General features: G+C 37.1%; 2 protein-coding genes across 4 annotated transcripts; both read left to right on the top strand.

Annotated features, from left to right (window-relative positions):
- The first annotated feature begins 1,186 nt into the window (after window positions 1–1,186).
- On the top strand, window positions 1,187–9,690 carry LOC107548168 (uncharacterized). 2 transcript variants are annotated; one of them, XM_016228741.1, is made up of 10 exons: window positions 1,187–1,392; window positions 3,551–3,607; window positions 3,693–4,153; window positions 4,227–4,542; window positions 5,494–6,259; window positions 6,351–6,533; window positions 7,724–8,070; window positions 8,470–8,720; window positions 8,824–9,024; window positions 9,100–9,690. In XM_016228741.1, the coding sequence occupies exons 2-10, from the start codon at window positions 3,563–3,565 to the stop codon at window positions 9,539–9,541; spliced, it is 3,012 nt and encodes a 1,003-aa protein (XP_016084227.1). In that variant the 5' UTR covers window positions 1,187–1,392; window positions 3,551–3,562; the 3' UTR covers window positions 9,542–9,690. The 2 variants fall into 2 exon arrangements, with proteins under 2 accessions (XP_016084227.1, XP_016084226.1); XM_016228740.1 differs by having other exon boundaries at window positions 3,546–3,607.
- Window positions 9,691–13,194: 3,504 nt separating this feature from the next.
- On the top strand, window positions 13,195–21,894 carry LOC107548167 (S-phase kinase-associated protein 2-like). Of its 2 annotated transcripts, none has more exons than XM_016228737.1 (10): window positions 13,195–13,465; window positions 14,251–14,486; window positions 16,290–16,404; window positions 16,499–16,642; window positions 16,747–16,881; window positions 18,451–18,549; window positions 20,515–20,642; window positions 20,730–20,781; window positions 20,875–20,982; window positions 21,090–21,894. In XM_016228737.1, exons 1-10 carry the CDS (start codon window positions 13,452–13,454, stop codon window positions 21,289–21,291), a joined length of 1,233 nt encoding a protein of 410 aa, XP_016084223.1. In that variant the 5' UTR covers window positions 13,195–13,451; the 3' UTR covers window positions 21,292–21,894. The 2 variants fall into 2 exon arrangements, with proteins under 2 accessions (XP_016084223.1, XP_016084224.1); XM_016228738.1 differs by having other exon boundaries at window positions 13,196–13,465; window positions 16,293–16,404.
- Window positions 21,895–21,899: the final 5 nt, after the last annotated feature.

Raw genomic sequence — 21,899 nt, 5'->3', positions numbered from 1 at the left:
AAGGTAAATGTGCTCAAAGGTCTGAAAAATCTGTGTGTAACTTTAAGGAACGTCACTACCGAACACCTTTTTTTTTTTTGCAAGTAAGCATTTTTGGGAGTTATTCCATAACATTTAGTTTTTATATGTATACCACTATTCAGAACTGTGCTAGCTAACCATGTGCTCATTAGCATCTTTGATCTAGGTTTAAAAATGTCACTACCCAAACAGTCACTATCGAAACATTTGGTGGAGTTTTGGTAGTTTTGGGTGTTATCCCATTGAATTGTCACTACCGAAACATATCATTTAGTGTTCTCACGGTACCAAAATTTCAGTATTCGGTTAAAATTCTGTAATGTGATGTTGCCACCAAAGCATTACTGTCACTATCGAAACATGGGATGTATACTGAAATATTAACCAAGATGTTTTGATAGTTTTTGGTTCAATGTATATTCAAACTAATGAAACCTTAATTTTGAAATCGGTATGATCATGTTTTTACAAATAAAATAAAAAATGGATTCAAAATACAGCAAATCTCATAAATTACACTTGAAATATTGTTAAAAATGTATTTGTTATTGATTCACCTCTGAATTTTTTTTTATAAAATAGCAAAAAAAATTATAATCTAGATGTAAGCAAAATCTTAATAGGTAAATATAACCCTAAATAATTACATTATTATTATTACTGTGTTTAGGTAGTGACAAATTTGGGGAGAGGACAAATATTCCAAAACTTTCTGAAAAAACAATATGAGAATGAATTGCACAATTAGTAGAAATGTGTAGCTTGGATATTATACAATTTGCATACATACAAATTATTTGTAAAAAGACGTTTCAAGACGTTTCCAACTCTGACTTTGGACCAGTTATGTAGAATGCTCCATATACATACGTATATATATGTGTGTGTGTGTGTGTGTGTGTGTCTATATAGTCAAGCTTTTTTTTTTTTTTTTGCCTTTGTGCTCATCAAATTAAATTATCAGATTTCTGCCCACCAGTTAAATCATTTATATTGTCAAGCACCCAGAAATATTAAATCTAAAGCGCATGCTCAGTAAAGAGTAAACAAACAAGCGAAAATGGCGATTGGCTTTTTAAATGGAAGGCGGGACTTTTAGTCTCTATCAAAAATGCGATTGGCTCTTTCAGCTGCAGGGCGGGACTACTCTGTGATTTCCACGAGTGGAAAATCTCCACCTTTTGTAATTTCTCTGCTTGTAGTTCCGCTGCACAGCTGGATAGTATTGGCACTTGAGGTCCAAAAGCACGACTGCTCGCGTGGTACAAGAACTTGTCGGGATAGACAAACAGCACACAGTTGTTTGAGACAACAAATGTAACAGTACTTGGGGTGAACTGTTTGTCTCGATTTGATTTAGGCGTCCTCAAGGTAAGATTTGTCGATCAAAATGAGCCGTTCCGTGTGAGTTTGAAACACTACAGTATGGTGGTGTGGCGCTTTGATGAATTAATGCCAGGGGTTTCACGCACGGGTCCACAGTTTTGTCTTTTCACAATCATGGCTGATGGCTCATTTATGAATGAATTAGTTGGACTCGATTATTTATTGTTTCTCCAGATTAGACAATGTTCTGAGTTCATTGTGTCGTTTTTAAACGTAACTGTATTGGTATTGTATTGTCGTAGTGCTAGTAGTATTGGTATTGTGTAAGTAGTACGTACTTTTAAATTATACTAACAATAACTCATGTTGTAAATAGCCCTAACATATACTAATACACAAAAGTATGTGGACACCCTCATGTCAGGTTTGGACTATCCAGTAAAAAAAAACAAAACCTTAGTGCTAAACCACAATGACATTCCAGAGAATTCTGTGCTTCCAACTTAGTTGCAGCAGGTTAGGGTCTTTTATGTCCTTGTGCACAAAGTGAGGCCCATATAGAAATGATTATTTACTGAGTCTGCTGTGAAAGAACTTTACTGGCCTGCACAAAGCCAGACCTGAAGTCTGTTGAACACATTTGGAAAGAACTATAACGCCACCAAACAAAATTGAACCCCGTTGACTTTCATTTTACACTCATAAAACCTTTTTCAAAAAAACATTTGGTAACACTTTCTTTGAAGCCCTTATTTATAATACATTATAAGGGTGTTCTTAAGGCATTCTAATGAATGCATAATGCATTATAAAAAACCTTATAATATGCTATATCATCTTATGAATATTCATAAGAACAGTTATAATAAGTACTCAGTTTAATTATTTACCCATGTTTATTTATTAAAACATAATTATGTAAGCTAATGATGTAGTTGAGTAATTTTGCAGTAAATAGGTAAAGTACCACATATCCTCAAAAGCATAAAAGGCCTATGTATTGTATTACATATTATACAAAAGCTCTCTCTCTCTCTGTCTGTGTGTGTGTGTGTGTGTGTGTGTGTATATGCCAATAAACTATTTTAAACTGAGATTGAGAAGCACACAAGAAAAATATACTTGTTAGAGGTAGAATTACGTTGTACATTTATTTGACTTCATATTTCATACATATACAGCGCAGTCGGCAAAGCTTTCCAAACCTTCAAATCGATCCTGTGATCAATACCTAAATATATAGTAAATATTATAAGATGCCAAAAAGATAAGCAGGAACAGTAGAACGAGCACACTCGTACGCTGGTTTCGAAGTGGGAACGCTAAACTAAGGAGAAACCTAGGGGAACAGACTTCGACACAACAGTCCATATACTTTTGTCCATTTAGTGTATGTGGACATCTCCAGCTCTGACTACTCCAGTGATTTTTGTCATTGTCGTGTTTTTGACTTCCAGCAAGTTCGAGCTTTCAGTAACACTCTATTTTACAGTGTCCTTGTTACACATATTTACTATAGTAATAACAGTAAATTATCCATAATTACAAGCAGCTAATCCTAAACCAAATCCTAACCATAATTATATAAGTACATGTTGTTAATTAATATTACTTAGTACTTAAATGAGTAATTACACTGTAACAAGGCCATCTTAAAATAAATAATGTAACAGAAGTTTTTGTTTAGTTTTAGTTTTATATATCAGTAATGTTATTCTCAATGCTACCACAAATAGAAACGAAATGTATGAGGCCTTTTCTTTGGGCATCATCTTTTTTTGTTAGTGATGCACCAGAAACTTCAGCAACTGAAAATATGAAAAAAAGGATTGATTGTTGACCAAAACAATGACATTTAATTAGCATTACTCCAATGGCAGCATTTATTTCATGTATACCTTGGATAAACTACAAGTTATGACATGTTAGGAGTGTGGACACAATATAGAGCAATATAGAAAAATTGCTTGTCTAAAATATTGAGAGTAAAGTCTATTCTCTATTGTATAAAAAAACTACTACAACTTTTCATTTATCATCTGAGAACATAACATCCTAAACAGCATAAAGATTGCAGTTCTGTGGTTATTTTATTACAGAAATGTTAGTTTCAGGTTTTGTTCTTTGACTAAAAAAAAAATTTTTTTGAAACAGTACTAATGTTTCTATTAATTTTTTTTCCTGATCCTCTTGGACAGCCCAGCCCTTATCACAAATGGAATCACAAACAGTCGAAAAGCTTCCTGATCCTCCTGAAGAAGTAAGTCAAATGATAACTGTGGCCATTTTGCAGAATGACAAAAACAGCTGCATGTCCACCTTCTTTCTCTGCCTTTCTCCAACAGGTTTTACTTCCAGAAGGTTGGAAGCAGATGCTGCCAAAAGAGCAGCATCTCTGGGTCAGTAAGGCTCTCTTTAGCAGAGATGCATCTGGGAAGTTAAAGCTGACTGAACCTCTGCAGCTGTGGTGCTCACCTCCAGGACCCCAGTTGTTGTATTCACAGCCTCCTCCTTTTCCTGACCCGTTCTTTCACAGCAGGCTGTTCCTATGGATGCCCTGCCGCATGTGGGCGTACAGGCTGCCGTGCGCGAAGCCCAACTGCCGTCGTCTTGGCAATCATTTGAGGCCTTGCGGACTCTACAACACTGTCCGGAGAGTTTTGGACATGCATGGGTGGTATTTCATGGTCACTGAGTACCTGGAGTGCTGTTCCTGCAGGAAAAAGGTGGCAGGCTGGTCGCAAGACATTCTGGATCAGTTGGATCCCATCCATCGTGAGAAATTCCCAGCAGTGTTGACTTACAGGTTAGCAGAGTTGTTTGACAGTCAAGATATTGTTAATATTGGTTTGATTTTGTGTTGTGTCTTTTGTTTAAAGGTTGTCTTGTGATAAGGAGCTTGTTAGACTGATGCGGAGCCAGACACCAGGGAAGAGTGTGATGTCGCTGTATCGGCACCTTTGTGTGCGGCACAAAGAGCAGTGGCTGGCTCAGTCTGCAGAGTATCTCTCTGTACTGGACAAGTTTCAAGATCTCAGCGCTGTTACAGCCAGGCTGCCGCAGATGATGCCACTGCCATCTCCATCGTTGCTGTTGACGGTACGTGCAAAGGATGTACTGACACGGCTCGGAGAAATGAAGGCCAGAGTCACTTCCATCTACGGCTCCATCCTGAAAATGGTCTCCACCAAGAAGGTGAGCAGACACAACTAAATGTTATGTATTTGGATTAATACATACACTACCAATCAAAATAAAATAAAAATTATTTTATGCTCACCAAACATTGAGATTTGAAAGCTGAAACATCTGAAAGCTGAATAAATAAGCTTTCCAGTGATGTATGGTTTGTTAGGATAAGACAATATTTGGCCTAGATGCAACTATTTCAAAATCTGGAATCTGAGGGTGCAAAAAAAAAAAAAAAAATTCTAAATATTGAGAAAATCACCTTTAAAATTGCCCAAATGAAGTTCTTAGCAATGCATATTACTAATCAAAAATTAAGTTTTGATATATTTACGGTAGGCAATTTACAAAATATCTTCATGGAACATGATCTTTACTTAAAGGGGTCATATGATGCTTTTTTTAAAGATCATTATTTGGTGTATTTGGTGTAACAGAATATGTTGACATGCTTTAATGTTCAAAAAACTCATTATTTTTTTAATACTGTACATTATTGTTGGTCCTTCTGGGCCGCATTATGCAAATATTTCCACATAGTGAGGTAGATATGTGGGGGCGTTTTAGAACGAGCCATTTTAGGGGGGTGTGGCAGAGTCTTAACTTTTATAAAGAATATCTCTTTGGATTTGAGACTTTAGTCTTTGCAACTTTACAGATCTTCTTTATGCACCAAGAGCTTGTAACACTCCAAAGAGAAAGGAAAACTTGAACTCGCATCATATGACCCCTTTAAAATACTGAACAAAATATTACAGTGTTTAATTATTTTTCAAGAATTTCATTATTTTAATGAAGTTTTTCCACCTCACAAAAAATACCAAGATTGATTTTATTTCATAATAAAAGTGGTCCATTTGAATCATAATATTTATTAATTGCATTTTGAATAAATATATATAGCTTATATAAATCATCCAATGTTTTTTACATTTACCATTTTTCATCCATCTTTAGGTCACTAAGAAACACGATTCAGCTGCGTGGTCCACAAACGTGGGGAATGAGAATGGGCAGGTCTTAATATGTGTCCTGACACAAACAGTGGACGAGGGCCTGCTACCCATGTGCTCTGGCTTGATGGAACGTTATCGGCGAGCCGGAAAGCCTCCTCCACAAGTCCTCTATGTGGACCGGGACTGTTGTTCCACTATGGGCAAAAGCAAAGTGGGAGCCATGTTCCACGAGTGGGACCAGCTGATCGTCAGACTGGATGCGTGGCAGTTTATGATGCGGTTTACAGCAGGCGTCACTTCAGAAAGCCACCTGCTGTACAGCCCCTTCATGGGACGGCTCTTCTCCTGTATTTTTGAGTGGGATGCTGAGGATTTAAAAAGACTACAAGAAGCCAAACGACTGGAGCTGCGACAAACCAAAGATGTCAAAGCATCCAACAAGCCCACGGCCGAAGAGTTAGTACAGCACTGTTGCCACCAGATGCGTGAGCCTCAGGTGACCAAGCAGCTCATTGAGCGGCTGTTAAAGGACTTCATGGGGGCTACAGACTTCATGGGTAACAAACTGTTGGACCAGGAGAGGATGGAGAAAATCTGGCGAGCCCAACAATGCCATCTTTTATGCATTCAGGACCCTCCAGGAGTACAGGTTTACAGAAAGATTGGAGAGGTGACCAGAGGAGGACTCATTTTGCCCCTGTATCACTGTGCACGTGGCGTAGGATCCCTCGAATCATTCCATCAGCATCTGAATCACTTCATTTCAGGTTTGTAAGAGCCATAAATAATGAGTTATATTTGTGAAATGTCAATGTAGATTGAAATTATTTTTTACCTGCTCTTTTTCTCTTCTTTTAGGTACAAGTACAAATGACTTGCACTTCCATCTTTACCTGCTAGAAGGAGTAGTACAGTGGAACGAGGCCCGATCTGTTGCTGTTGATGAAGGCAGTCCACTGCAGCACTACGTAAACCGTTTAAGCCAGAAGGTTTTAGGCCATAAACTGGTTGAGGATCACAACAGCCCAGGAGAGTACACTGGTAATGCATTGCATGTCTTTCTTTTTGTGTGTTTTGATTAAATTCTTCATATATACAGTATATGTGTGTGTGTATATATATATATATATATATAACGGAAGAGGTCTGACACAACAGGTTAGTATATATAAAACAGGTTTATTTGGTCACAGAGAGTAGTGGGGTAGGGTCCAGAGGATGTTATGGTGGATGAATAGTTCGAAGGATATGATGAGTGGGGGAATCCGAGTCTTTGGCTTTATAGGAGCTAGAATGTAGGCAGGAGGAGCACACACCTCAGCGATCCTTGAACAAGGAGGAACAGGAGACACTAGGAGGAACACAGGAAGTAAATAATGCGGGAAGTATTCGAATGGCAGTAGTAGCAAAGTCATTGAGTCCTCTACGTGTATACGAGACCGGACAGTGACGGTGTCTGAGGTGTGTGCTTTTATGCAGGCTGGCTAATGAGGTGCTTGATTAGTGACAGGTGCAGGTGCTCAGTACTCCGGTGAGAGGGATCGTTGTGATTGGGTGGTGGTGGAGCCTGTCCGATCTGTTACAATATAAGGTCACATTAAAACTGACTGAAAAATTTGATTTTTTTTTTAATCATTCATTATATCACTATATATTTATGTTTTAAGAAAAAATGAATTATTCAGAAAATGTGGAAATATTACTTTGTGTATATTTAGGAGACATAAAACGCTAGCTGAAAAATTTGCCTTTTTTATTGAAAATGTAATTCTCAAAAATGCACACAACTTTTCACATATTTGGGGTCAATACAGGTTTTTGTTTTTAGCAAGGAGGCATTAAATTTATCAAAAGTGACAGTAAAGACATTTAAGAAGATTTACATTTCAAATAAATGCTTTCCTTTTGAACTTTCTATTCATCAAAGAATCCTGAAGAAAATTGTTTGTATAAAAATATTAAGCAGCAGAACTGTTTTAAAAATGTATTATAATTTCATTATATTTTAAATTGTAATAATATTTCACAATAATATTGCTGTTATTGTATTTTTGGTCAAATAAATGCAGCCTTGGTGAGCATAGGAGACTTCTCAAGAACATTTAAAAAATCTTACTGACCCCAAACGTTTGAAAAATGGTACTTTGTCATGCTGTTTTATTTAGTCTAGTTTTTTTTTTTTTTGCTTTAATAGTTAACCAATGAATTTTTGTGACATACTGTTTGCACAGGTGAGCTCATAGGGGTGGAGTATCTTTATTCTCAAACCAACAGAGTGTTGGCGGTCGACTACCTTATGGAGCCCGATGCTCCTGATGGGAGTGATGATTATCTGGAGGGAAACCTGGAATATGAAGATTCGGACATTGATGACCTCAAATCACCACAGTTCTTGGAGCTCAGCCTCAAACCACTTCAGCCTATTCAATATCAGGCGGCACTTCTGCAATCACCTTCCTCCGGCCTCTCAACATCGCAGCCGGATCCAATCGTGTCCTCCACATCTGGGCCCATAAAGGACGAGCCTACCACTGCAGACCAGTTCACGCCTCAGGGCATCTCACAGGAGGAGGATAATGTAAGTGGTGTTCACTGTAAAAAAAAAAAAAAAAAAAAAGGGTTCCAATACTTTACAGTAAGGTTCCATTTGTTATTGTTGTTAACAAAAAATAACAAATGAAAAATAGTTTGAAAGCATTTATTTATTAATACATTCACAAATAATACAATTATTAAAAAGTTGTATATTTAATATTAGTAAATGGACATGAACTAACAATGAACATTTGTATTTTTATTAACTAACGTTAACAAAGAATAATAAAAACTGTAACAAATATACTGCTTACTGTTAGTTAATGCATTAATGTTAATTAATCAGAACTTATTTTAAAATGTTACCAATTTTTCTGCCATGTGTTTGTGTTTATATGTTTATAAGACATTTTTGTAATAGGAAGTACTCTGTTTTTCTCAGGAAAAGTGCGTGGGGCCTGATGGTGTTCCTGGATATAACCATGTTATTAACCTGGCCAACAGTCTGGTCGAGCTTAGAAATCATGGATTTGTCACACAGCGAAAGGTGGACGAGATTGTCGCCCTGTGGGATAAGCTGTCAGAGCATGACAAATGTGGTGTTGTCCACCTGGTCCGAGCCGAAGACACATTGTGCTTAAACAACAGTCATAGAGATAACTTTGTGACTCCATGCATTGATGGTCTAAAAAGGTATGTGTGCCAGAAGATTACATAAATGTTCTTTTTTAATCTTTATTGAAATTCCTTAGAAATAACTTGCGTTCCCTTTTCCATGGATTTGCTACAATGTCAGCCGTCTTGTCGCAGCCATTTGCCTCGCTCTTAGCCACATCCACCCTGCTGGTCAGACCATCACTGGCTTCAGGGTTAACAGATGGGCTGCCATCCTCCACGACTACAACATGATCAGGGACATCGTCCAGGACAGCGCTGCCATCTCGACCCGGACACAGATACAACTGCTTGAGATAAACCAGCGGACACTGTGCCAGTGGTAATTGATTATTAATATGTATATTAATTATAATTACATAGATATTAAATACTGTATCATGTTTTCTGTACACAGGTACAATGCCAGGAAACAGAGGCAAGAACAGTTGGTTTTGCACCAGTGCACTGACAACATGAAGGCGTCTGAGCCTCTATTTCCTGTACAACACAATGTTCCAGAGCCCTTTCGAAATGGACATTTAGGCGATGTAATTGAAGTAGTGATCGGGGGTCCCGAGCCCTTTCAAACAGACCCAGAGCAAAGAGCTGCTAGCACCGGGCCCCCTAGTCCAAAGGTGCCTAGGACGACTGCTTGGCGACGGAGGAAGGCAGAGGAAGAGGCAGCCCAGCGTGGGTTACCCCTGAAGCGGCCTTGTGAACAGTATGTTTGTAAAAAGTGTGGCAAACCAAAGACAAAAGAATTCGGTCACAGCCAGTTCCGCGGCGTTCACTTTTGTGCCAAAGCCTCTGGAAAGACTGTAGAGCAGTGGATGGAGGAGATGAGGAGGGCAAAGTGAGCTAATATGGACATTAATATGGAAAATTTCTTTTTGTTTTTATTTGTAGATTCCATCGTTTTTATATACTTTGTTTGTAAATACTTTGATAGTACTCTTTAGGTGATTATTTATAGTTTTTCACTTACCGGTTTGTCATTTGTGAAATGGCAATAAAGGCCTTTTTATTCTCATCACAGTGGACAATTCTTTTTTCAAATGAACAGTTTTAATAATAATAATTAATAATTTGTTACATTTATATAGCGCTTTTTTGGGTACTCAAAGCGCTTTACATGAAAGGGGGGGGGGGGTCTCCTTATCCACCACCAGTGTGCAGCATCCACCTGGATGATCCATATTGCGCCAGACTGCCCACCACACACCAGCTTATTGGTGGAGAGGAGACGGAGTGATGAAGCCAATCAGTGTATGGGGATGATTAGGAGGCCATGATGGTCAGAGGACAAAGGGCGAATTTGGGTTATATATATATATATATATAACCCAAATATATATATTATATATATCTGGTTGTTTCAGTAAGTTTTGTGTAGTATTTTCTTTACTCTTCAATTCAAAATCGATGTCTAAAAAGGGTAATATTTCATATATTTGAGGTCTGGGATGTGGGAGCAGTGACGAGAGAGAGAGAGCAAAATTTTGCATTTTAGGTCGAAGTGACATGTGGCCAAAGAATGGTGACCCATACTCGGAATTAGTGCTCTGCATTTAACCCATCCAAAGTGCGCACACACAGCAGTGAACATACACCCGGAGCAGTGAGCAGCCATTTATGCTGCGGCACCCAGGAGCAGTTAGGGGTTCGGTGCCTTGCTCAAGGGCACCTCAGTCGTGGTATTGAAGGTGGGAGAGAGCATTGTACATTCACTTCCCCCACCTACAATCCCTGCCGGTACAAGACTCAAACTAGCAACCTTTGGTTTACGAGTCTGACTCGCTAACCATTAGGCCACGACTTCCCCCTATTCTAGTGGGTGCTGAGTTAAACCTTTTGAGTTTTGCTGTTCTCAGTGTTTTCACGACCTCTGTTGTTCTGAAAGGAGAGTTTCGGGGTCTTTCAGTCTTTAATGCTCTACTGTGAGGAAGGGGCCCGCTCTTTGCCCGAGGGGGAGGTTGTGTGCTGTCTGTGGGGGAGGGTTCGTGACGTGTAACCAAGAGCTCCTCATTTGCATATGATCTACAGCTCAGAAAATGTTAGATTAAACCTACAAAAAATTACCTACATTAAAAATTATTTACAGGTTTCGGTCAGCATGATTTACAGTCACATTTGATACAAGTCAACAGAAAAAGTGATTTATCCACTTACCACCTATGAGAAACATATTTGGGAGTCAGTGGTATATCTAGCTCTCCTCGGTGCTCTCTGTTCGTGCTTGCTTCGGCAGCACATATACTAAAATTGGAACGATACAGAGAAGATTAGCATGGCCCCTGCGCAAGGATGACACGCAAATTCGTGAAGCGTTCCTCATTTTTATTAATTATTAGTTATTATATAATAATGTACTGTAATATTTACTGTATTTTGTACTGTATCTAGTGCAAAAAAGCCTGCAGTGCGCAGGTCCGCCGCTGGATGGCAGCATTGCACTGGCAGTCTCACACTAGAGCGGCTCGCTCTGGCTCACAGCAGAATTTACACATTCAGCTCGAATTTAAAGAAGTAATAGTACCAGAGACGGCTTTTTCTGAGCAAAAATTTTTTTGCAAGTATTCCCAGTGATTGCATTTATCATCCTGATGTTTCTTTAGACGATTTAATTTAGCATATTTAATCTGAGAGTTGTTAATGTGTTAGCATCGGTAATGATAACTCTGAATCTTCGTTCCTTTCGAGTCAAACCAACATATATCGACAATAATTAAATCCAAAATAATTGTACAGAATAAATACTAACGTATAAAATAATTGAAATGGACTTACCATCAATACGTGTTGTTTTCGCATAGTTTGGGTGCCAAATTTGCGTCGTTTTCTTTGGCCGTTTGTAAGTTACCTGAAAACAAGAGCGAAAACAAGAATTAAAATACATATTTTAATTTACACCTAAGTTAAGTTACCACGACAAATCTGGTGTTACTACATGTTATCGTATGTTGCTTCATAATTTAGGCCAGGACAAACGCTCTTCTTCTGTCAGGAAATCTAACTTAACGTTACCTTTCTATTTTTCGAGTACGTTACAGAGTGTGCGTCACGTATCAGATCGTAAACAAAAGTCAGATTTCAGTTAAAAGTCCGTTTTTAAAAAAACAACAACATTATGCTATAGATTTGCGCGATTGTAGTGTATTGCTAAACTCAAGGACTTAAATATGTAACGTTAAATGCGACTGGATGCCGTATTATTTGTCAACCATTTTATTTATCTAACCGCCACATTACACATTCTTGACCATTTGTCTGCATATCAAGTATTGTCTTTGAAAACAAAAACATGCATGACCTAATAAAAAGTGTTAAGTTTGATATTTCTGAGACTTCATTCATTTAATTACCAGTGTTTTCACAGCTTTTTGTTATTGGCTCATTATAGTATTTGTAAACAATTATTTCTAATTTGAATCTATAATTTTGTTAAAAAGTCAAATAATAACGGTCATTCTCGTGTTTATGTTATCTATGGCAAATTCAGAAGAGTCAAAGGTATGTTTTGGACCAAATATTTACACCAAAGCAGCTCAAATCATAATTGGTACAGACCCTACAAAAAGGAAAATAAGGACATTAGGGAAGGAGAGTGAATGTGCTTCCATGCACATCAAACACTGAAAGACCAATAGAACATTCTTGACATTATCATAATTCTAAGATCTTAAAAAGAATGCAGTCAAGGTTTTCAAAGTATATCACCACCTGAGATTAGATTAACAAAATCTCAGTCACACTCTTAAGGAAATTATATGTTATATTCATATAATCGTTTTGTAGTGTCTCTATGATGCATGCAAAGTTGTTTATTTTTTGTTTAATTTTTTTAGTAAACAGACAGAGAATTGTCTGTGTCTATGAACTGTCATTTTTTTCAATTTCTTATTTTAGGTCACATTACTGGTTCTGCAGTTGGTACAGATGCGTGGACTCCAAATATGGAAAACAGCCTCATGTGCACAGTGTTTCGGCTTTATCTGCAGGAAGGACTGGTGCAGTGGAACAAAGCCTTTGCAGATGTCACATGCAAACCTGCAAAGCCACAGGTTTCTAGGCCACAAACTATAAGGATTACACTACTGTGGTAAACTGCATGGATAATACATTTACACATCTCTATTTCTCTGAGTTGGTAACAAGTTACTGAATAAGGACTATAGGCATGCTTTTGGCAATCTAGTTACCGTCTTCTTAGCAACCTACATAAAAAAGGACAGCTTTGAAAATAAAAAGTATTTTATCTGTTGTAATGTAATGTCAACCATGGACCCTTTTCACAAGTCCCACATAGTGACGTAGACATGTGGGGGCGTGTTAGAACGAGCCGTTTTAGGGGGTCATGGCTGACTCTTAACTTTTATAAAGAATATCTCTTTGGATTTGAGACTTTAGTCTTTGCAACTTTACAGATCTTCTTTATGCACCAAGAGCTTGTAACACTCCAAAGAGAATTGAAATCGCATCATATGACCCCTTTAATTTTTGCCTGTCTTGACTCCATGTTTGGATGTGTAAAGAGTCGTATGGTCCTCCACAGTAGAGGGCGGTAAGTCGATGTCCCTGCATTACACTCTGTCAGGAATGCGTCACTTCCGGCGACCTACATTGGAGCCAATGGCATCGCGGCAGGACAGCAGTCCAGAGGCAGGTTTAAAGGCGCCGCCAGCCTGCGCGCAGAGCAGGACAGGGGGAGCTTTGCTGCATCGGAAAGTCTGCAGAAGTGAATATTTCTAATAACGTTACAAAGTCAGGATGTCAAACGAAAGGTAATATGCAATTGTTATTTACCAAACCTCAAGTATTATTTGCATTTTACATTGCGCATATTTTCCTGAAATGTACGTTACTGACGTGAGTGTGTTTCTGTGTAAGTTACTAACGTACATTTAGATTCTCCCTCCACTTTGGTGTGTTTTGTAAGTTTTATAACTTGTTGATGTGTTATAAAAAAAAACACTGTGCACAATAATAAACGTATTTGTTAAAACATGACTTTAGATCGGTTGTGCAAAGATCTGGAGGACGCATTTTTAAAAATGCATTTAACTTGGTCGAATGTGTGGTTGGCGCGCGCCATCGTGTTGTGACGCGCGAGGACGATTTTTTCCCTAATAATTTATTTCTATAAGCAAATCAGAATTTCGCAAGTTCTTTAAATCTTTTGAATGGTTCCATTAGTTAATATATTGTTTTGATTTTCGAAAATACAAGTTATTATAGAGGCTATTTTTGGTATAGACGTAAGTTAACTCGCGACAAATGGCGGGCATCACAGATCTTGTGATACGAGCTTGCAGTTTACAGTATACAAGCAATCAAAAACAGCTGTGATTGTGTCGATGTGTTATTAGCCATTGCATATTGTGTAGTGAGAAGTTGTGTTATTTCCTTTTAAATTTGTTGTAGGTTGAACTTATGTAATGAGGACTGTTTATCCTTCGGTTTGGGAGATCGCGGTTATTGGTTTCTGCTGTTATACCTCTATATATCCTTATAACAACACGAAATGGTGAGGTTGCTGTTGCTTAGTGTTTTCCTTGTTTTTATGTAGACCGTTTAAAGAACTGAGTGAGAATTTGGAGGGATCCCTGTGCAGGCCTCAGAGGAGTAAATGGAAAAGGCGGCCCTCCTGCAGTGGGGGTCTAGACACAGAAAACACTCCAAACGAGCTCATCCAGCAGTGGTCACCCCCACACAAAAAGTTCCTGACTTCTGCAAAAGGGAAAGAAAATGAGGAAAACGTATTTGTTCTTGCCAGACGTCCCAGGAAAAGAAGAGAATCATCAGGTTTGTGACTGAGAAATTGAACATATAAAGCCTACTGTATTATATTCGATACATGTGTTTCTATCATGATCACAAATTTTCTTGAAAACTTGTAATCTGCCTTCTGCCCTTTGATTATTACATCATACTTTTGTAATTGTAAAAATGTATACCTTCAGGTTTTGTCTTTGTGCTGTGAAATTGGGAAATTATTATTTATTACGTGAACTTAAATCTTATTATTATTTCAAAAAGATGTCAACATTTTCTAGTCTGACGCAACTTTGGTTTACGTATACATACATGATTATTCAGAAATATCATTTTAAAAAGACAATATAAAATACGTTAGGCTTTTGGGGACCGCTTATTTCTACATCTCTCAATTATCATTGTATTTTTTGCATTATGTTTTGCCCCCACAATAAAAACTACAGAGCTTTGATCATAAAACGTTTAAATATCGCCTTACTAAAGCCCTATTCGGACGAGACTAGTTTTACACGGGGTCGTTAGAGAAATTTGTGTTTTTAACAGATGTACTTGGTGATTTTAATCCCGTCCAAATCTGCCAAGTCTGTGTTTTTCTCACATAACCTCTGTAATAATTCCTACTGTTTTTCATCAAACCCAGTGATCCTCTGAGAAAACTAATCCCGTTCGAATGCGAATGTCTGTGATTGCTGGTGACATTTATTTATTTATTTATTTATTTACCCTTGTGTGTTTTGGCCAATGTGAATAACCGTAGGCGCTCTTACTGCACGCATGTTTGACATATTTGCCTCCCGGCAAAGAAATAAAAATAAAATAACAATAATAAAATCATGTGCTAGATCATGTAAACTGTTAAGACTGACTATTGTAATATCAGCGCCAGGTAAGATTACTCACGTTCATTTCTGCACTCAATTACATAATGTTTTAATTAGCCTACATATGTACCTTTATGAAAATTAAACATGGGTTTACTACAAAAAAAAAAAAAAAAGTTAAACTAAAGTAACCACACATTAACATGGTTTTGCTATACTAGCCATTTAGCTTCACAGTGGTATTTGTAGTAAAACTGTGATTATACTAATGGTAATTAATCCGAATGACTAAGCAATGAGCGCGTGATCTCTGTGACGCCCAGATGTCCATAACAGACCCTCCCACCTCTGTAATAAACACCGAGATGTTAGTCCCGTCCGAATTGGTACATGAAAATTGCAGACGTCCGGTGATAAGAATCGAAACTCAAACGTAGTTTAGAAAACTAGTCCCGTCCGAATAGGGCTTGAGACATATTATTGGAGAATATAAATGTTGTCACTATATTTATGTAAATAGTCTGTTTAAAAAAATCTCATTGTTTTACATAACAGACGTATGTTTTTAGCACCAAATTACATAATTTAGTTTATTTAGGGCGTCTGAATATAATTCAAGTCTGAGATTCATATGTTAATTATATTATATTGTATGAGCCATAAAAGCCTAATGTATCAAATACTAGTATGCGTAACAAAATACACACATTTTCTTTTACTGTTTTGTCTTAAGTTTCTATGAATCTTTTCATATGTAAGCTTTTACAGGTTTAATGTAGTACTGTATATCTGATTGGAAACTTTTTTGTGTGTAAGAGCTGTAAAGGTAAATGGGACGTAGTTGCATGAACAGACAACTTATCAATACCCTGTAGAGTTCCATTTTGGGGGCCACTTACTGTTTCTCCCCAAAATTTAGTTGAATTGTATTATTGTAATTGCTTATAAGATGTACATAGACTTGTTTGGGCAGAATAGAGCCTAATTTGTTACCTTTTTCCTCCCTCTGCAGGCTTGTGTTGGGACAGTCTGCCTGATGAGCTGTTGTTGGGAATCCTGTCTCGTCTCTCACTGCAAGAACTCCTCCGGACATCACATGTCTGCAAGCGCTGGCATCGTTTAGCGTAAGCTCTTCATACACTATTACAAAGTTGGAGTTTGGAAGACCACCGATCACCTGTGATGGAAATCATAAAAGTCAAAACTCTGCATTTGCAGGTTTGATGAGTCTCTGTGGCACAGCGTGGACCTGGTGGGAAAGGCTCAGTTAGATGCAGAGCTTGGGCAGGTTCTCTCAGCTGGTGCCTTGAGATTGCGCTGTCCACACGCATGCATCGCTCAACCCAGTTTTAAAAGTGCACAGTAAGTAATTTGTGTTTTCACAGTGCCACAGTAAAGTCCTATTGTGTAAGTGCTGCTGTTGTTGCTGTTTTATGTTTGTAAATGTAGTGCATTTTGAACTACAGGAAACTTCGTGTCCAGGATCTGGATTTATCAAACTGCACAGTGGAGACGTCTGTTCTCGAAGACATCCTGTCTCGCTGCAAACATCTACAGAATCTCAGTCTCGAAGGATTGGTGCTCTCTGATAGCATTATTCAGTAAGTGATAGTCAAAAAGGCATTTTACACAATACAACATAACTAGATTTTTTTTGTTAGCGGCACACATTGACCAATCAAAAGGGTTTTTATTCACAACCAATCAAACAGCATTTAGTTTTTGTGTTCAAAGACATGGAGAAAACTACTCTTGCTGTTGACAGTTTTCCTGTGCTCTTTCAATCTAACAAGTAGATCTTACCAGATTGTCTTCCAAGCTGTCATATGTTTCATAAAATATGTCATTATTATATCATATATATATATATATAATAATGTCATATATTTCTATTTTATGTATTTTCTAAAGTGTAGAAATTACACATTTTATATAGAAATAATTTTTCTTTTTTTTCTTTTTTTTTAAGAGCAGGTCATGTGTTTTTTTTTAAAGTGTCCTAATATTGTGTTGGAGTCCCCTACAACAGGTTTAAATGCATCTAAGGTCAGAAAACACTGTACTTTTCCCAGAATATACATTTATACATAGACATTTGTCCATGATTTTGAAACGGTTCGTTCGATTCAGTTCTGAGCTAAATGTCTGTAAACCCCTCCCTTCCATAAGCCCTGTGCTAACGTGACTAACTGATGAAACAATACAGTTTGAAAACCAAAATATGTCTACTGTAATGTCTGAAGAATGACAGACAAACCTTTGTCCTTGTCCTTGTCTTAACCTTTAATTATAACGCAGAACAGCTGTATCACATGTGCACCAGCCTAACTAACTCGTCTCTCTCTACCAGGTCTTTTACTCCCTGCATTAACCCTATAACTACATAAACAGCACTTTCACAATGATTATAAAGTCTGTGCGCTACACTACATTCTTTTATTAAACGAAGTAATTAGAACAACGACAGTCTACATTAATCAACACATTCTTGGGAAATAGTGGGTTCACAGCGAATTACCAGAACTATTTCAGTAAGACAGTAATATCGTGCTTTACCTGGAAACCTAAAGCTGCACTAGGTAGCGATCACATATTAGCCCAAAAAAAAAGCACTCAATTGAAAATGTACAAATAACATATCAATCGTACTTACAGTTTGTGGTTCGGAGAAGGTTGTTGGTCCGAATAAAGAAGATTAGAAGCCAACGAAGATAAAAGGCAAGATTAGAGAAGCTGTCCTCGGTAAAATGACGAGCACAACAACAAGTTTGAATTGTATTGCTGTGGTATCGTGGAACACAGCATCTTCTCGACACGGAGTGTTCGTAATGTATTTCGTGGACAGGCGGGGATTATGCTAATGTGTTACCCAGTGACGTAGATCGGTAACAGGTAGAAGATTCGAAAATATAGCTACTTGTTAAGGCGATTCTGAGTCGACTCTTTCTTTTGAGAGACAATATGTTACTGTTTACATTGAAGGATAGCTACCTTACAAACTGCAAAAGAGATATTTTTCGAAAACCCATATGACCTGCTCTTTAATTGTTATTAGTCACTGGTAACATTCACATTCCTTCAGAATGTAAAGCTGCAGATTTAACTATTTTTTTTGCAAATTTACATATGAAAATATGAAGACCTTGAACCTGTATTTTGTTCTCTTGCAGTTCTCTGGCTCAAAATACTGAAATTGTCCGACTGAATTTGTGTGGCTGTTCTGGCTTCTCTGCTGATTCTCTGGCTGAGATGCTAAAATCTTGCACTCGGTAAGATTAACTTTGTATACCATACAAAATAAAAATTGTGTTCCTGAGAAAAATGTTTCACTGTTTCCAGAGAAATAACAAGCAGCATGACTGGTTTCAACATTGATGATAAGCAATGTTTCTTGAGCACCACATCAGCATATTAGAATGATTTCTGAAGAATCATGTGACACTGAAGCAGGGTGTCCGCGGGTCCTTGGTAACAGCCCAAATGTCTTTCTTATTCACTGATTAAATGTAAGAATTTGACTCAAAAGATAATGCACACTTATAGAAAAATGGCGTTATAAAGGTAAAATGCCCATAAAAGGTAAAAAATCTATTTAAACTTCTCTGACCATCACACAGAATATGAAGAATATCAAAAACTTTAGGAGTCAGCTGTCCACGAAAGTCCTTAAGATGTCAGCATAACACACTTAATCAGTTGAATGAATGACTCACTCATTAAGTGACTTACCGTCACTTACTGGTAGTTCAGTTGAGAAGTTTGTTGAAAAGTATGCATTTTTCCCCTCAACATTTCTTATTTGTATATTCATAAATGCATTTAAAACATTAATCTCATAACATTATTTATTGCAGTTGTAATTATTGTTATTTGCGGTGTAAATTATTTAATCTGACTGGTAGCAGCCCTATGGTGTATATTGAATTTATTGATAATTCGTAATAATTTGACATGTAAGATGATGCATACATCTAAAAAGGTTAAAAATAGGCCTTGTAAAGGTAAATATGCAGATTTAAGTATGTAAAAGCTGATAGAACACTGATGAAAATATTGCTTCAGAATAAATTGTTTACTCCACCAAAAATCTCAGTGATGCAGTTATTTTGTATGGAATATTGTCTGCTGACATGAAAAGTTCACTGTATATCATAGTAATAAATACCATTTATTACAGCATTGATGTTTTCTTTTTAATTTATACACATTAAATATACAATGTTATTTTCTGGATTTTTTTTTTTTTTTCGGTCTCTCACAGTTGAGGTGTACCTACGATGAAAATTACAGATCTCTCCATTCTTTGTAAGTGGGGAAAACTTGAAAAATCGGCAGTGTATCAAATACTTATTTGCCCCACTGTATATGTATGCAATAAAGTGTGTATATCCATTACAGGTTTAGGTCACCTTTCATATAAGGTGGTATTAAAAAGGTCTTAAATTTAACTTGTTCAAGTCTGCAGAAACCCTGTGAAGGCTAGTTTAATGTTTGCTGAAAATTCAGCTTTGCCATCATAAGATTAAATTACATTTTAACATTTTCAAGCAGAAGTCAGTTCTTTTTAATTGTAATAAAATGTCACAATTTTACAGTTTTTACTGCATTTGATCAAATAAGCGCAGCCTTGATAGGTATTCCAAGACTTTCAAAAACACAAAATCTTTCTTTTAAATGTTGGTGTACAGCCAAAGACAACTAATTTTTTTTAAATATAATACTTGATGAGCATGTATTCATCATCAAAAATGTCAGAACTAGTTATTTTAAAGTACTGTGTTGTCACAATTATTTGATAGAGGGCACTTACTGTGTATGTTTTTTACACTCTACTACTATATTTTTTAATATCTGCATGCAGTTACATGTAATTAATTTCTGTAAATGCATTCTACCTCTATAGCGGCAAAAGTATTATACAATACAACATGTCTAATTGTATATGATCATGTTTACTATATGTATAGTCCTGTTAAAATAACTGTAAGTCTGTGCCTCGTCACAAGCATTTCAATGCCCAGTTCCCCAGTGTAACTGTACAGATGACTCTTGACAAGTACATTGTACTGAAAATGTATTTTATTTAAGGCGAGTATGTTGTAAAGACACCTAATATAAAGTGAGACCGTATCTTTTCATAGTATATCAAGTGTTTTACCTCCATAGATCAAAGAAAATTATATGAATCATATGATGACACCCTTTAAAGCCCATCATTTTCTTTCTTTCCCCAGAATTGAAGAAATGAATGTGTCATGGTGTGACTTCAATAATCTCCATGTTCAAGCTATTGCTAACAACGTTCCCTCCAGCATCACTCAACTGAACATCAGTGGTTACAGACAAAACCTCACAATGGAAGGTAAGGAAAGCAAGGAATTCAGATTTATGTAAATGCATTTGTAACCATTTCATGCACCAACAGTGCATTTTTGTGTGTGCGTTTCAGATGTTAAAGCTATAGTAAATAGATGTTCAAACCTCACAAATCTAGATTTGAGGTAAGTTCCTAACTCAAAAGATGATTGTGGATCAGATGCCTAATTGCAAACAGCAGGAGGTTCACATTCAATTATGTGTTTTTATCATTACAGTGATAGCGTGCTTGTGACGACAGACAGTTTCCCAGTCCTGCAGCAACTTTCCTCCTTGAGACATCTGGCACTGAGCCGCTGTTATCAGATCCACCCAGCTTCACTCATGTAAGAGAGTGGTTGAATTCAGAAAGACAAGACAAACATAAACACTTTTGATCTCTATATAGTGTCTGCATTCAAACCCTAAATATTCCTTCTCTTTTTCTCTACAGTGATTTTGAAAAGTTTCTAAATTTGCAGACCCTGGAGGTCTTCGGGCTTATACAGGACAGCTACCTGCCCATTCTTTGTAAAGGTCTACCGCACATACAGATCAACACGCAGCCTTTCTCCACTGTGGCACGTCCCACCTCGGCATCAAGAAAGGATCGCACACTTTGGGGAATGCACTGCCGCCTCGTGTACAAACATTGATGTTTTTAATTCAGGATGATTACAGGGTAAACCAAATTGTAAAATAGCTTTTATAATAATCCATATCTCTCTCTCTCAATTGTGCCCATTTAGAATTATTTGTGATTTTTAAAAATATCTTAAAACATCACTGGTAAGTCCTCGTTTTAAATTGTTACAGTTTCAATGTTGTGAAGATGACAATTGTGTTGGAGGTCCTGACAATCTTGAATGGAGTGGCGTTCTTGTTACATTGCAGCAAAGACCACAAAATAAGAGATGAAGAGTGGACAGGCTGGCTAGTGGTATATTTTGATATTTGAAATGTTTCGTACCAATAGCTAATCATTTTGAAAATGGTGAGTTTAAATGTTTGTTACTTCAGGTGAAAACTAGAATAATAATGTTTCTGTTTGTCACGCAAGATCTGTTTTCCTGCAATGATCAAGTACATTTCCAGTTTTACTATAGAGGTTTATCAAAGTTAGTATTAAAAATGGTTTTATTATTATTTTATATTGTTCCCAAATTCTTTTGCCATACAAAAGCATTAAACCAGGTGCTTTTATAGCAGAGAAATGAATGTGAACCTCTTCCATTTTTCTGACCAGTTTTAATATTGGAAAACT

Source organism: Sinocyclocheilus grahami, unplaced genomic scaffold, assembly GCF_001515645.1.
Source record: "Sinocyclocheilus grahami isolate Dianchi unplaced genomic scaffold, SAMN03320097.WGS_v1.1 scaffold344.1, whole genome shotgun sequence".
Lineage (NCBI taxonomy): Eukaryota > Metazoa > Chordata > Actinopteri > Cypriniformes > Cyprinidae > Sinocyclocheilus > Sinocyclocheilus grahami.
The sequence above is the reverse complement of the archived record's forward strand: the minus strand, read 5'-3'. Positions and strand labels throughout refer to the sequence as shown.

Bases quoted from the DNA above. Each gene is read 5' to 3' on its own strand.
- LOC107548167 (XM_016228737.1), top strand. The intron at 14,487-16,289 runs GTTTGTGACTGA...TTCCTCCCTCTG, and splicing joins GAAAAGAAGAGAATCATCAG to CAGGCTTGTGTTGGGACAGT. The intron at 16,643-16,746 runs GTAAGTAATTTG...TTTGAACTACAG, and splicing joins CCCAGTTTTAAAAGTGCACA to GAAACTTCGTGTCCAGGATC.
- LOC107548168 (XM_016228741.1), top strand. From the start codon at position 3,563: ATGGAATCACAAACAGTCGAAAAGCTTCCTGATCCTCCTGAAGAA. The intron at 6,534-7,723 runs GTAATGCATTGC...CTGTTTGCACAG, and splicing joins CAGCCCAGGAGAGTACACTG to GTGAGCTCATAGGGGTGGAG. The intron at 9,025-9,099 runs GTAATTGATTAT...TTCTGTACACAG, and splicing joins CAGCGGACACTGTGCCAGTG to GTACAATGCCAGGAAACAGA.